General features: G+C 35.5%; 1 protein-coding gene across 3 annotated transcripts in view; it reads left to right on the top strand.

Moving 5' to 3' along the window:
* LOC139969979 (uncharacterized) overlaps positions 1-15,689 on the top strand; it is a 99,846-nt gene extending 84,157 nt beyond the window's left edge. For all 3 annotated transcript variants that reach the window (XM_071975475.1, XM_071975474.1, XM_071975476.1), the window contains 3 exons: positions 8,331-8,366; positions 11,235-11,299; positions 11,796-15,689. In XM_071975475.1, coding sequence (XP_071831576.1) covers positions 8,331-8,366; positions 11,235-11,297 — 99 coding nt within the window. In that variant the 3' untranslated portion in view covers positions 11,298-11,299; positions 11,796-15,689. The remainder of the gene's footprint in view (positions 1-8,330; positions 8,367-11,234; positions 11,300-11,795) is intronic.
* Positions 15,690-16,873: the final 1,184 nt, after the last annotated feature.

Below are 16,873 nucleotides of genomic sequence, written 5' to 3'. Positions count from 1 at the left end.
CTTGGACCGTCTTGCCTTAATCCACCCATGTAAATATTAAAGTTGAGAAGGTGTTAAATGGGCAAAGACATTGGATGTTTTGGTGTAACAAATTACTTCATAGCAATAATAGAATTTTATCATAGAATCAAAGAATTTGCCCCATTTTTGAGTCACCTTTGATTTTGGTGTGGTGATGCTTTGACATGTTACACAGTTTGTTTCAAGTTGTTTCTTTTGCATGACACAAGGAAAGTTTGTCCCCACTGCAGTTGAGCCCCCAGTTGGTCGATACAGTGTGTTCCCAATTAGTTGACACTGGGTTTCTCCAGTTAATGAAAGTCCCCAATTTGTTGACACACCAAGTCCCCAATTCGTTAACACACCAAGTCCCCAGTTAGGTGACACACCAAGTCCCCAGTTAGGTGACACACCAAGTCCCCAGTTAGGTGACACACCAAGTCCCCAGTTAGGTGACACACCAAGTCCCCAGTTAGGTGACACACCAAGTCCCCAGTTAGGTGACACACCAAGTCCCCATATGGTATGTGTAGAACCAAGTTCAATAATTCATAGAAAATGGACAAGAAACAGATTTTAGTGTTAAGCTGGTACCTTTAATATTATTTAAGAGCTATTTTACGCAAGCAGTAGGAAGTACAAAGTTATATCATCATGTCCCCAATTCTCCTGTGTTGAGCAGTTGTCCCCATTTGGGAGCCTATACATGTATGTTTGTGTGTGTGTGTGTGACGCTTAAGCTTGTATGCACGATAACTCAACAAGGGATTGACTGATCATGATCAAACTTGGTGGGTGGGTGGCCCATAGTGAGTAGATGAACCCTATTGTTTTTGGTGCCCACAAAGGTCACCAAAGGTCAGTTATGGTCCAAAAACCCCAAATACTAAAACTGCAATAACTCCCAGTGCCAATGTGCGACAAGGTTGATATTTTGGGACAAGTTGTGAACTGGTTAGGGAAACATTTTGAAACTTAACGGTCATGTGATCTGAGGTCACCAAAGGTCAATTAATGTTAAAAAACTAGTTTTTTTGCGATAACTTGAGAACGAATTGTCCGTTAGGGTTGGGAGTTGCTTCAGTGTAATCCAATTGTCGACCCACATCTGGGTGACCCTTGACCTCAATTTGACCTCTGGTGACCTTTTCATGGTTTGGGGATTTTTACAGTTTCGATGCTATTTTCAGATGTCAAAGGTACCTTCCGATCATAAATATCGATAGGTTGACCCCCGTGTGACCTTTGTGTGCGAACTTATAAGGGGTCAAAGATTTTCGGTCGGAGTTAGGATGACTGTACAGACTTATCGTGTTGATTTTTTGAATCAGCAGATCAAACTACATTTGAAACCAAGGTCAAAACGTCAAAGGTCACATTAGAAAAAATGTGCTTAGTTTGGGAGAAAACGGGCAAAAAAGAAAATGTTTGGTTTTGATGCTAGATTTGGATATCAACGGTACCTTCCGATCAAAAATGTCAACGGGTTGACACCCGGGTGACCTTTGTGTGTAAAGTTATACAAGGTCAAAGTTAATTTTCAGACATTTAATGCAATAACTCCCAGGGCCAAGGTGTAACAAGGTTGATATTTTGGGACAAGTTGCAAATGGTATAGAGGAATATTTTCAAACTTAACGGTCATGTGATCCGAGGTCATCAAAGGTCAATTAATGTTAAAAAACTAGTATTTTGGGTGAGAAAATGGGCAAAGAAAAAAATGTTTGAATTTTTACAGTTTTGATGCTATATTCATGTCTCACCAATCAAAAATGTCAATAGGTTTACCCCAGGTGACCTTTGTGTGTGAAGTTATATGAGGTCAAAGTAAATTTTCAGACATTTAGTGCAATAATTCCCAGTTCCAAGGTGTGACACGGTTGATATTTTGGGACAAGTTGCAAATGGTATAGGGGAATATTTTCAAACTTAACGGTCATGTGATCTGAGGTCACCAAAGGTCACTTAATGATAAAAAACTAGTATTTTTGCGATAACTTGAGAACGAATTGTCCGTTAGGGTTGGGAGTTGCTTCAATTTAATCCAATTGTCGACCCGCATCTGGGTGACCCTTGACCTCAATTTGACCTCTGGTGACCTTTTCATGTTTTGGGGATTTTTACAGTTTCGATGCTATTTTCAGATGTTAAAGATACCTTCTGATCATAAATGTCAATGCGTTGACCCCCGTGTGACCTTCGTGTGCGGAGTTATACAAGGTCAAAGTTAATTTTCAGACATTTAATGCAATAACTCTCAGTTCCAAGGTGTGACACGGTTGATATTTTGGAACAAGTTGCAAATGGTATAGGGGAATATTTTCAAACTTAACAGTCATGTGATCCGAGGTCACCAAAGGTCAATTAATGATAAAAAAAACTAGCATTTTTGTGATAACTTGAGAACGAACTGTCCGTTAAGGTTGGGAGTTGCTTCAATGTAATCCAGTTGTTGACCCGCATCTGGGTGACCCTTGACCTCAATTTGACCTCTGGTGACCTTTTCGTGTTTTGGGGATTTTTAGTTTCGATGCTATTTTCAGATGTCAAAGGTGCCTTCTGATTATAAATGTCAATAGGTTGACCCCCGTGTGACCTTCGTGTGCGAAGTTATACGAGGTCAAAGTTAAAAAATATTAATGACGTCACGGGTCAAACGTGAAAAACTCCCAAGTTGCAATAACTTGGCTACTATTTATTGGAATTTCGTCAAACTTGGTATGATGATATTGGTAGATAGTCTCCACACACTGATGTGTGTTGCAATTGATATCATGCATGTTTATAAGGGGGGGGGGGGGGGGGGCTAGCATTATTTCGTTATGAAAAGTTTGTATGCACAATAACTCAACAAGGGAATGACCAATCATTACCATACTTGGTGAGTGGGTGGCCCATAGTAAGTAGATTAACCCTGTTGATTTTGGTGCTCATTTCATGAATATTAATGAGGTCATGGGGTCAAACGTGAAATACTCCAAATTGCAATTACTTGGCTACTATTACTAGTCGGAATTTCGTCAAACTTGGTATAATGATAATGGTAGATAGTCTTCACACACTGATGTGTGTTGCAATTGATATCAGGGCTTAGCAGTACTTTGGCAACAAAAGTTTGTGAGCATAAAAATTTCCCTATGAATGGAACTAATGAACAGCAGCAAGGAACCATGAAATGTTTTCATTCTGGTTATTTGAAACCAATACACTCTGGTATATTCTTCTGAATGGTAATGCTTGCCATGATCTTGGTCATTTGTATATATGGAGGAAAGAGGAGCTATTTTAATAACTGACATTTCAAGGGTTCCGGGGGGTGGGCAGAGGGATAAGGATCATTGTATTCGTGTATAATGGAATAAATTCGAAAACAGAAAGAAACTCTGTAGTATATATGTGTAGCTCTTCTTACCCGCTTCGTTGTTATCTTGTACGGATACCATGGTAACCAAAACAAATGCAATCTCTTGATAAAATATGAATATAAGACAAATTTTGTATTATTTCCCGCGTGTTTGGAACAGACACAAACATACATACGTTAGACAATTTTGAAGGTGTCAGGATCCGAAGGTGGGGGTGGGGGGTTGGAGTGGATTTTTTCCAATTCGGTTACTGATAATCTCTTTTAATATTTATAATTTGTCATCGGGTAATTGTTTTTTGTATCTTGATAATTATCTTCAATTGTTTAATATATTATATTGCAACACCCGGACCTTATCATTAGTGTCTAGGATTGGGTGGAAGTTGAGGGCGCCAAATAATACAACTCACGTTAACTTTTGTATCACGTTTATTCCAAACGTAGAAACAAGCTTATACAAATCTTGAAGTGAACAGAAATACATATCTTTAAAATATATATTTTTGAGATAAAAGTCTGTAAGTAAATCACGAGCATCGTTATGATAATTAACAAACGAGCATAGCATTTCAACATTCAGTAGAACACTTGTACAGAAGTACACTTTTGCTATCCTTTCTTCTAAGTTCAATCTTACTCAATTATTATCTCAAATGTATCAAGGTAAATGTTCCTGCGACGGTTCCACGTACACTCATGTGTATAAAACATTAAATACTTGTAGTTTCTAGGTCAGAAATGAGGATGAACTGGTAATATAACAGATGGTGACCGATGCGAAGCAGCGCGATTCAACATTGTTGTTCTTTGTTTAGTTTTAAAACCATAACATAAAATGGTTTTATTGCGTATTATTTGTGTGTGGAGTGCATAGATAAAAGAAATTGCTTGTAAACATCAGACTCACTGTTTTCCAGAGTGCAAATGCTGGACATTTTGGCGATTGATATAAATGAAGGAAGAGGTGATACGGTTCTTGGTAAAATTAAAGAAGATTGAAGGCTATTTTGTAAGTTATGAAAATATTATATTCGTGACATGGAATAAACTGTAGAAGAAGATTTTGCAAATATATTTTTTTAGTGGCACCAGATTCGCTCTGTGGAGTAAACCATTACCAATGATTCGGTGGAGCTGTGATTAAATCACTTTCCACGCACATTTACACAACAAGACCATAATACCACTAAGAATGTGGGGGCAATTATACTACTGCTTCGTTCTGTTGTCTAGATACCATGGTAACCAGAGAACTAGACACGTATGTTGTGACGCTGTATACGAACACAATGTTGAAAGATCACGCACATGAATCTATTTTTTGCGTCGCGGATATATATGCTAAGCATTTGTCGTATATTGCTTTCTGGATTTTGTTAAAAGCATCTTATATATACAGTAGACTCTCTTTTGGAGAAGCTGGATGGTCCGTTTACAGCAATGGTTGGATGACAAGACTAACTTAACGGATGTAACATTTACATAGCTGTTAACAGTATCGACTTAATTGCCATCAAATAGCACTCAAAAGCTTTCATCAGTTTGATGATTTTTTATAAGTTTGATAGATGCTTGAATTCATTGGAGACCTGGTTGCTCTTTAACCAGCATCGGAACTTAAATAACACCTATCAAATTTTTCATAACACATACCGGTACATACTCTATAGCTTCACCTTCTTATACATGTAATAATTGGGGCTGACGTTGTTTCTATTCTAAAATCCTGCTGAGGCTAATACAAGCGGTCAGATTCATAGTTCTTCTATAATATTGCTAAGTATACAGTTGTTCAAATAACATGTACACTTAGAGTTTCCGTAAAAAATATATAACTCGAATCTATTATAAAAAGTCCGGCGCATATATTGTTCATTTCATTTCCGTTATCAAATATAAAATATTTATAAAATAGGAGAACCAAAGACTAAGAAATATAAAAATATGTACATCAATATGAACATAAATATCAGAAAGTGAAAGATTAAAAATTAGTTGAAAACTTATGTTACAAAAAATAATCTACAAAAAGGATTCAAGTCATTTTGTTTATATAAACTTTACAGCAAAGCTAAGAAAAAACACTGAAGGACTTTATTCCATTTTTAGGGGCAGGATATTAAGATTGTTTACATTTCTGTAGGCTTTTACTAAGACCCCGGTCACACGTATACAATTGCATCTTCCGACCGACCGACCATATGAAACTAACTACGGTAGCGGTCACACGTAGCCTACTCACACTACTTTGTACTATATTCTTATTCGCGGACACAGTGTATCAGTGAGTTAATTATGCTTTTACAAAGCTATCATGCGCAGTTGCTGTGGGTCGGTCAAGGGTCACGGTTTTGACGATGTTTCGCGGGTTTTTAGTTGTAAGTAGTAGATGATGGCGATGGAAGCTCAATTTGCAGTAGCGTTTCATTGGTTCTTAGATTTGTATAGGATTTGTATTGTAGGAGGCGTCACGTATTGGAAGAAGCATTCCTGCAAAGACAAGAAGCCGCTGTTCGCCGACAGAGAGCGTGTAGACGCATATTCATTCGTAATGCACAGCGAAGTATTATGGATATGCAAGCCCAGCACGCACTGCTCACGCTAATGTGTATGAGTCCGTTCGTATCCCTCTTTCGCCATCATTTCCGCACACTTCCTAAACACCTCCTTATTCCTGACGGTGTTTTCCACCATACTCTGTATCTACTCCCCCAAAATATATCAATTAGTCTCAGGACTTCTTGTTCCGCCCAGGTTTTATCGTGAGTAGTGGCCGCCGTTAGGAGTTGTCTTGTCGAATTGTCCGGAGTGTTGATTGTTGTGTTGTTTTGTGGTAGAAACCGTACGTGTGCATGTACAGTACATGTATTAGTGTATAGTATGCAGTGCAGTGCAGGTTTGTTTTGTTTACATCGTATGTATCTAGGCACGCGTATATGTCAAGGGATTGAAATCGGGGATTTCCGGCCGAGGTCAGTGGTTATGCTAAAATGCGTAGTCGGACAACGCAATTACGGTCATACGCATGGTTCTTCCTGCTAACGATGGTCAGACCATGGTTAATTCGGGGTTAATGATGCTAATTACCATCTTTAGTGGACGATGGTCGGACGATCGTCAGACCATAGTAGAGAGCGGTCACACGCAAATTGAACCATGGTCGGACCATGGTCGGACCATCGTTATGTCTGAGAAAATGTACGTGTGACCGGGGTCTAAAATACCTTAAGTGCAGGATACAGTGGGTGTTCCATACGAATAGTTCATGTCTTCTCAATTAATAGGAATTGTCCAATCAAAACGCTCAAAGGAATAATTAGTTAACGGAAGAGATGTAAATGTTGCATATTATAATTATGGGGATTTTTAACCTGATTTTTTTTTTGATACACCATTATCGATGTAAGAATTATTCCTCGCGACAAAAATGGTATAATTAATGCTATATATGAAACATCACCTTGGACGATGTCATAAGAGGGATTTGTCTTAAATACAGATTAAGCTGATTTACATATACGACTGTCTGGTATAACAGACAACACATAGTCATATAGTCTATATCGCTGTAGGCATTCTGTTCCAGTCGCTACGGACTAAGACATGTTTGTTTACACGGATGAAAGTGCTACAGTATGCATAGCTATAGAGACTTCAAACTAGTCTTGCTGATTTTCTAACTTTAAGATATTGACCAAAAATGTTATTTTGTTTATTAGATTTTTTTAAAACTGTTACAGATCAGTGAGGTATGTGACATTAGTATGTAATACATGTCACTGTAGGACAGAGCATTAATCTAGGATATGATCTTCATTTCACCCGACATTCTTGAAATGGGCGCAATGTTACATGTTGTCAAATGTCTACTGTACTTCCTGTCAGACTCACAGTATACGTTAGAAACCAAATTTCTGTTGGTGCTAGAAAACTACTTTCCATATTTATTATAAACTGTCCCTTCGCCTCTCTTTCAACGCCCTTTCATCTGATATGGAACCATATTCAAGTGTTCCTGAGGCAGCCATATCCGTTGTTGTATTCTAATATTAATTTAACATGAAACCTTGTACAATCGTCAATGTTTAAATATTTGTGTGCGCATTAAAAAAAATGTTAATTCATTTAATCACACGTTGCACTTTAGAATATTATTCTAATTCAGTAAACTTGAACCCAAATAAAGACAATTGGTCATAACAATCTAAGTATTGTCTAATCATCGTAATGGCACACTTTCTCTGGTTTGATTTGTTATATTTATTTAATAAATCAAAGCGATTATAATTGGGGAGGGGGCTAGGTCCCCATACTGAAAAAAAAAATTTTCCTTGTCTAACGTTGAGCAGAGAGAGTCAACTATTGGAAAACTGATTATGTTCGCATGTAAAGCTACCAATATTTTATGTGTTCATCATACAACTGAATTTCCCAAACTTTCATGGATATCTCTACACGATCAACAATACGATAAAAACATAATATATAAGACGTAGGGGGCGGGGGGAGGGCCAATATGATGCTTTGTGGGATAACCAATATTTTGCTTTATTTTTGCCATTAAATCGATCCAACCACATGTTCTGAGGTATGTCTTTGAATACTGTCCACTTTTCCCTTCTCGTGAGAAGTTCATCATTATGACGTCACTCAGTGTTTAATGACGTCACTCTGTGGTTTTAATGACGTCACTCAGTGTTTGATGACGGGTTTAAAACTAACTATGTCTCCTTTATATATTTATGTTTTTTTTTAATATATATATGTCATTAAGTCCGTGCATCTTACATTGACGAGTCAGTCTCCTTTATTGACTTTATTGTGTTCAATGTAGATGTGCGTTTACCTGCCAGAAATGGTTCATTGTGATATTTGTGAAGATATATCATTCTAACTTATATATTTTTTGCTTAGCCATATATATTTCAAAATCTCATGAATATCATATTTCTTTTCCTTTCAGGCCTGTGACGAATGGGGTTTTCTTCCAGGAGAAAAGGTAATAGAGACATAGATTCATGTTCCTGTTAATTAGTAACGGTAATTTTAATAACAAACTAAGAGATATTAATTAATGTGAAACAAAGAAATAAGACAAAAGAATATTAAACTTTGTTTCCGGGGGGGGAGATTTACAATTGTCGTGTATCGAACAGGGAATTTAGATAGACCAGCTACAAGTTTATATCTCGTAATGATGATAGAACTGTTCTCAATGTCAAGTTTAGATGCGGCCTAAATAATCTTCCTTCTGCACAGACAGTCAGAGAAATGGTAAACAAAAAAACGGATAGACTTTTAAATACTGCCAGGTTTAGTCAGATGTTATGGAGCGTTACAAGCTTCACACAATATTGGAAAATAACTTTTAAACTGTCAATCCCCTCCCGCTGGTAGATGCTTAGTGATTATTTTATTTCACTCCGCTGGTGTGCATATCATAATTCGTTACCAATTCAAAAAGTATCAAAGAAGATATTTTTAATTTCTTGTAGTAAATCTTGTATTCATTAATTTCTCCGTAAATTTTATTTTCACAGTTTATTGACCGTGAAAGGAACTGACAAAAAATATTAACATTTTGAATGTCACTTTTATAGTGTAACAATTTTCTTTGCACACAAAGGGCTAACTGTAGAAGTCTACACTCAAATCTACCATAATCTCTACTCCGGTATTCTTTAATATAATACAATCATTTGAATCATCCCCTGGGGTCGGGGAGGGGTCGGGGATGGCTTAGGATGGTATTCGTTGGGTAATAGCATCATGAATCATTGTGAAACGAGAGCATACACTTTGTCATAAATCACTTACTCGGAGCGAACTGTTGTTATATGACATATAAGGAAACTAGTAGAAATGAACGGTTGATGTTTTAGTGACTGAGTGATGACGTCATACCGTAATCCATTACAGATTGGATTAAATGGAGGAGGGGTGCATCAAGTAAGTTCCAGTTCAGGTCCGTTTATATAAAAGACATGACAGCAACGGTGTAGGTAGCTAACGACGTTAACGTGATTTGAGTTGAAGCTGCGTGCATGAGAGTCGACTCTCTTTCAACATAAACTTAAAGAAAAAAAAACATTTATTGAGCAATATACTTCCCAAATGTGTGTCAGTTCAAAGCCTCAAGTAAGATTTCGAGATGGTTTACGCTGGTTCATATCTCAATTAATTGATTATTTATCAGCACAACCTGTTACAGTTAATTTGTTTTTATACGATCACCGTTGGTTTTAGTCTGCATTTATTTTTGCAATATGAAAGCCAATTTCTTCATATTTTACCAAACCTTTCTAAAGTTAGTCAAAATGGGCTAGCAATGAATTACTGTCACAGATTCTTTTAAGAAAGCAGCCGACAACGGCGTAAAGACGGACAGAGAGCGTATATGAGTTTCAAATGTTCAGTGAATTACAATTTATTATACTTATTTTTTTACACCGGTCTGAGTCCGCCCTTACCCCCCCCCCCCCCTTTCCTCCGTTCATCTGTAAACTGGTGTTATTGAGACGGTTAATTAGACTGGTTTATAAATCTGAACGATGTGTCGATGATTAAACTATAGTTTGGGAAATAAGGTAGCTAGCAAGAAAGACTGTGTGTTTCGTATTTAACGCTTAAACTGTTAATATTCTTTCGCACTATAATATGCATTTATAATTAACACCTAAACTGTTCATATATGTAATTTATATCCTCCTGCAAGCAGGAACTCAAAAAAAGCCATCATTGGCTAATCAAAGCCGCAAGCTGACCGAAGTCAGTCTCTTAGATTCATATTTAACGTCCATTATTATGAATTGTCTGTAACTGGACGCATTCATTAATCTTCTATCCCGTTACATTTAAATAATGGTCAATTCAGGGAATTTCTGTATTAAAGGTACACCAGTAGTGACATGGCCTACCCAACATTTCATTTAACTTTTAGACGAAATGATCCGATTGGTTTCAAAGTTCTACAGGAAGAAGGAATGAGTCAATGTCCAATTTGATTTCTCTCCTACATTTGTGAATTCTTATAAAAAGATATAAAAAAAAGCACATAATGAGAGCTGAGTGACCTGGATATGGTTCTGTAACGATTCAATGAATGTTTGAATAAATTGTCGAACTTTCAAGACGATGAGAATGTTAAACTTTAAACTTTAATTGAAAATGGCTACTCAGCTAGACGGGATCAGCTTATAAACAGGACATTTCCCTGCATCGCACCAATGAGTGATAGTACATTGGGTTGCATTGATTGAGTCATCGTGATATCAAGGGGAAATCCCCTGAGTAGGTCATTTGATGGTTACCAGCTGCAGGGAAGAGGGTGGGGTGGAGATAATTGAACTGATTCTTGTACAGTAATCCTGTTTTACACATAAACCTTTTATATAGATTGGGAAAGGATATTATCCTCGTGCTATGAGTCAATATGGGTTGACATATGTTATTCATTTTGTTATTTATATACTTATTTGGAATATTTCAAGCAAACAGCAGAACGTTTATATAGAATTCAATCTTCACAAATCCTTTCGAGCATGGAATCAGAGCGACCACATCATAGGTAACCATGGTTGCATGGATTAAGCTTTCATGTGTATATCATGTTCAGTACTAAAATATTTGCAAGACGTACTCGTTAGAAATCCCTAAAATAATAGCTGAAATAATATTAATGAACAGGACATCAATTTCCAAGACATTTGAAACATGAAGTTTTATGTCACATGACTCGATTTATCTGAAATAACACTTTTAATATGGATGCATATGATGATTTACAACATTTAACTATATACTGCATTGTCTTTGTTTCTGTGTTACATTATACATATTCATTACTTATATTTTCCCTCTTGTTTAGGGATTCCATGAGGAGAGTTACCAGTTGAGCTTGGCGTACTTCAACCAGGCAATGTCCAACTAACTGTAAGTCAATACAGCTGAATACGCTCTAACTTTGTATTTAACATTGTATTTGTTAACAGTGATTGTCTGCTATTTTTAATGGTAAAATTTTAATATATTAAAATTAATCTCCACCCTTAACCATAATTTGTATTCCTATGTTTGTGATTATCGATTTTGTTTTTCTTGTCACTAATATCATTTGCTTCAACTTTAATTGGTTTGATCATATATTTCATTAACATAGCAGATCCCTGATTATTTGTATAGAAATAAGTGATAAGTTCCTCCCATTAACATAAACATCGTTCGTTTGTTTCCCCGTGTGGCTGTGTTTTGTTTACCTGGTGAGTTAAATTACTTGTTGGCTCATGGTATTGTTGGCGCTTTCTCGGGGGGGGGGGAGGGGGGGTTGCCTAGGATCACTTTCCCATTATTCTACTAATAAATATGCTATTCGACCCATTTATTATGATAACAATATGACCTAATATATATCATTTTATTTTTATATTAGAGCTCAATGCAAGATGCTTGTTCATCTGGCGTTGCCAATTATCAGGAGGACTGTGACGTCATTCACTCAATCCTAAAAACGATGGCAGTAATTTCAGTGAGAAAGAATCTAAGAAAGAGTCTAGGTTGTAAACTGTTAATATTTCCAAAATACTACAAACAGTGCCAGATAGAGCTCCAGTACAACACACATGTACAGTAACTAGTCTAGTGTGATTGTGACGTCATCAAATGCCTATATTCTCAATACAATGGAATGGTGACTTGATGAAGACTGTAACTTTGACATTCATTGTGAATGGATATTGTAGAGAGGTTAGGTTGTATCATAATATTAATAATTCCATATACAATAAAGAAGTGAAATTGGAAAGAGTTCTGTTTAATTTAAATTTGTTTTAATGGATTACTTAAGGCGGAATTTCAGTCTTTAATTGTTATAATCCAAAAAGGAGTGTTATTAATGTTTCTTCAACTTTTATGGTTCATCGACGTCATCCATCAACCACTGCGTCATGAGTATTGGAGACTATATTTTCTTGGATGTCAACTATTGAGAGAGGAAAAAAAGAGAGCACAATCCCTATCTTACTCTCTGTGTGTACGTGGAGGGGCGAGTAAGGTGTGCAGGGGAGGGTGTTGGAGGGGTAAGGTTAGACCAACCACATTGGTGATCAAGTAGATGTTATAGTAGTTGTTTGCACCACCATCAAAACGCTAACTTGTAGAACGGGAATTAAACGGTAATGTGCATGTATTATTTTCTAATTTTGTTTTTTCCTAATATGTAACAAAGCTATCGTTACTTTTGTAAATTAAGAGAAAGGTTTGTTTACCTACTCGTGTGTCCCCTTTGCTACTCAGAAAATTAATTACAGGTCTAATTATGTTAATATTTCTAAACTTATTTTTTTTAAGCAGACATGTTTGGAATGCTTTGGTTAAAATATGTACATACTGTATCCACATACACTCGGTAACTAGGAGTGCATGATAAAACTTTTTCTTCGTTCTTCCTTCTACTAAATGTTGATGTAAACTGTGACGTATAGGTTACGTATTGTCTTAAATCTAACACAGAGTAGAGCCACATTAATTGTGCCAACGTTAGGACTAAGTGACATTCATTGGTTATCTACAATACCATTGTGTCATTAAAATCGATCTACAAGAACTTAGAGGTGATATTAATTAATATCTGTGATATGTTTGTTCTATGTCAGCATTTCTTCATTTCTTTCTGTTCCTATAAATTATCGTTCTTAACATGAAGACAATAAGATGACGTCATATCACATGATTTAAAATAACAAATGTATATTCTGTATATAACGTCATCTATCATTATTTTCGTTTTCTTATTCTATTATTATGTTCATTTATTATTATATTATTATGTTAAGCTTCGCTTTATGATTGTTTTGATTGATTTATGATCTGTTTGTTTCAAATCAGCATTTTAATAATTTACTTTATTATCAATTTTACGGCATATCCTATTTTTTGTATAACTGATCCCATTAGCGCACGAAGAATATAACATGAAGGCTCAAAATAGTTCACCGACAAACAAACATACAAACGTCTCTATTTAGTATTAACGCTATCTCTTAGAAATTTGCAGTCAAGTTAAGGGCGCTTTGATCATGCGCAATTAGTTCAATCTCTCTAGGTATGATGATATGACGTCAAAATAAGATTGATAACATAACTACAGGCATTCATGAGATAGACAGGTTCTCATTATAGTGAGCTCTTTTCGTTATGTTTTGAATCAAAACTGACCATGTATAACGTCGATAATTTTAAAAATGAAAGTCAAGAGGAAATTTTACTTTTGACTTATTAAAGAGAATCATATACTAATCATCCTGGTAAAATTTGTATCCAATTCCTACATTGCGTTTTGGACATATCGATAACTGAAATTTTAACAGTTTGTACTACAAGTGAACTTGAAGCAAACGGGTGTGATGTCATAGCAGGTGTGATGTCAAGTGTGATGTCACTGACAGCAAAATGTTTTTTTTCTTCTTTTTTTCATGTTTTACACTTACTTGGTTTAACTTTGGTTTGGAAAAGATCCCGACTTTGTTTTAGGGTATGTGATAATAGCTATACCCATAATTCAGTGCATACCAAGTTTGCAAAAGAAAAATAGACACCCCTCTCCCCATTTTTGATTCCTTGTCGAAGGCAAAAGAAACCTATATGCGATGATGATGTTGAGTGTCTGTGTGTGCTTCTCTGACACTTGCCTGGATCCGCGATAACTCAACAACGGAGTGATGGATATTTGTCATACTTGCTAAATGTAGATGTATTTTAGTAAGAAGGTGTGCCCTATTTGTAAGCGCTGACTTTATGAATATTAATGAGGTGACCCGAACTTGTGGGCCCCAATATTTTTGGGAACGTTTAAGCGCAAAGTTTTATCGGGCCCAATTTTTGGGAATGGCCAACATTTTATATTGCAATAACTCCACAACCTTCAAGTACATCAGATTGTAACCAAACTTGGAATACAGTTGTTGGTATAGCTGGTACATGTTGGCATACATATTATGATACCGTATTGGGTGATGACGTAAAACACTTTAATATTCCACTAATCATGTAACCATAGTAACCGTGGGACTCTTGTTAATATTGTATCGTCTTCATCGTCTTCGTTTACCTTCCGTTGTTATTATAGTCCTAAATAATGCCTTGTCTGTAGAGACAATACGATCACGTGAGCTCACATAATTTATTAAGATGGAATAAGATAATAACGCTGATAATTTCTGTACATTAAGTTAAAATTAAAAGCATTGATATGCTCTCTGTGTTTCATTATTCGTTTTTGTTATTTCCTTCAAGTTTATATTTTACTGCTCCTTTTAAAGTTCCTACTTGTTTGTGATATTAAAGGAGAATCAAACCAAACGATCAGTTTAATATTACATGATAGGTCAGCTATCGACAGTTAGAAGCCACTTTAGGTCACTTACCGCATATGAGAAAACAATACATTTGAACTCGGAGATACCATTTCTATACAAGACTCGTAGATTTGAATAAGTTTTGAAATAATACATTTTGCCTTCATTAATTGTTTCATATATAGTCTTGTTTTATAAGGTATATAAGCAGAACATTAAACAGTTTTTGTTTAGCTTCATATAATTTCGGAGTAGTAAAGCTGATAAGTAATCCTTAAATACAAAGATCGGCTCTGTAATTTATATACTCTTCATTTTATACTTTCAGTGTTATTTTAATGCGCTTTATAAATGATTCTACTGGTTTCTTCCTTATCATCTTTATACTCCGATATTTTCCTTCGAATTAGGGCAATTCTAAGATTAGCTAATACTTGCGCTAATTATCGTAATATTTAGTCATTAATTGTTATATTTCATTCTACTTCATCCATTTATTATTTATTTTCTTTGAATATTTAGTTGATTTCTTTCGTTCCTCCTATATCTATATTACGAATTAATCTTCGATAATACTCACGCGTAATGAAGTGAATATTAGAAAAATATTGTTAAATGTTATCATAATAACAAAGACTGGCTGTCTACCGTTAAACCATTGATTGTGTTACTCAAAATTAAACTAAAACATTGTCTTGGACATAAATGACAATGACATATTTTGTTTTTTTAATCCAGTTCTTTGTTCCATTATTATGATCTCTAATGATGTTTCTTTGAAGACAATAGGAACACGTGACTTTGACGTATTATAATAAGATTTTAACATGAAAGTAACGAAGATAATGTTCTGTATATTTAAGATGGACCTTAAATGCGATGATTGGCTCATCTTCTAGAATCTTATCATGAAATTATTGATATGTACTGATATTGTAATGTCAATGGAAGCAATAAAAGAAAACTAATCAGATAAATATTGTCAACAGTGTTATCTCTGTGTAACGTGTAGTCTATGTACTAACTTGTAATATCAACCTCTTACTCCGTTTTGTCCTGCATCAATGTCACACAGAAGGTTATGGCTATACAGTAACTCTCAAAACAGGCTGGTATAGTTGTGGTCGAGATAAAGAAATTCTTCTCCTGATACAAGGGTCCCTATCGCTCTGTGTGCTTTAAATTTAAACTTTCTCTTCAAGTTGATCCCAAACTTTTTTAGAAACAAGTATTCGTCCCTCCTGACTTCAGATGACCTTCGATAGAAATTGAGTGAAACCGGGAGATAAAATATGTATAAACTAGGTATGATTCTGGCCAAGTTACTCAAGTTAATATATAATTTGATTTCATTCAAACCAAACTAGAATCTAATTAGAATTGTTTAGCTACTCTAAAAACTTGTTTTTATTTTCAATTCAAAAGCAAAATATTTTGTGTCTCACAATTAAATGTATGATTCTGTATCGTTTTATTTCTATGACTGAGTAAATGGCTTATTTCATCCTTCATGGTGTGATTTTGTGGTCTGCAGTAAAGAGATATATCTTCTAGTTAACAGCGCAGTATACGGTATACCGCAAGCTGACATATTGTGGCAATTCATCCTAAGCAAGCGTAAGTATCAGATTGATGTAAGTTCAGTGATAGTGTAATGATTGTTCCTAGTTAATTTTGTATGTGTTTAATTAGTCAACGTACTGATAATATTCATTGAATTAATAAACAAATACAACAGAACACACATCAAAGTTCAAGATTGACAACACGAAAGTCTCTCTATTTGCACGACGTTAGGAGTATTTGGTTGTGTAAAGAGAAAATTTGACTGGAAAACTGGCTGGTCTTATTTTACGTCAGTGTTTAATACGACAACCTACTGATAATAATGACGTACAGGAATAACACGAACTTAAGTTCAAGTTTAGCAGAAGTGCAATTAAGTTGATTGGCTGGGATTCACCCTCCCGGGTGAATCCACCTAAATAAGAGACCACCCGGTATACATGTAGTACTGGGCTACATTCGCTTCAATATCTTACTATAAACAAGAATAAAACAATGTTGACGTATGTGAAGTATATTTTTACCCCTCTTTTGGGAGTTGGCGGGAAACATTGTTTAACAAGAAGACATCATAACGCAAAAAGTTAGT

Source organism: Apostichopus japonicus, chromosome 7, assembly GCF_037975245.1.
Source record: "Apostichopus japonicus isolate 1M-3 chromosome 7, ASM3797524v1, whole genome shotgun sequence".
Lineage (NCBI taxonomy): Eukaryota > Metazoa > Echinodermata > Holothuroidea > Aspidochirotida > Stichopodidae > Apostichopus > Apostichopus japonicus.
Note: the sequence above shows the minus strand (reverse complement) of the source record. Positions and strands in the feature narration are given on the sequence as shown.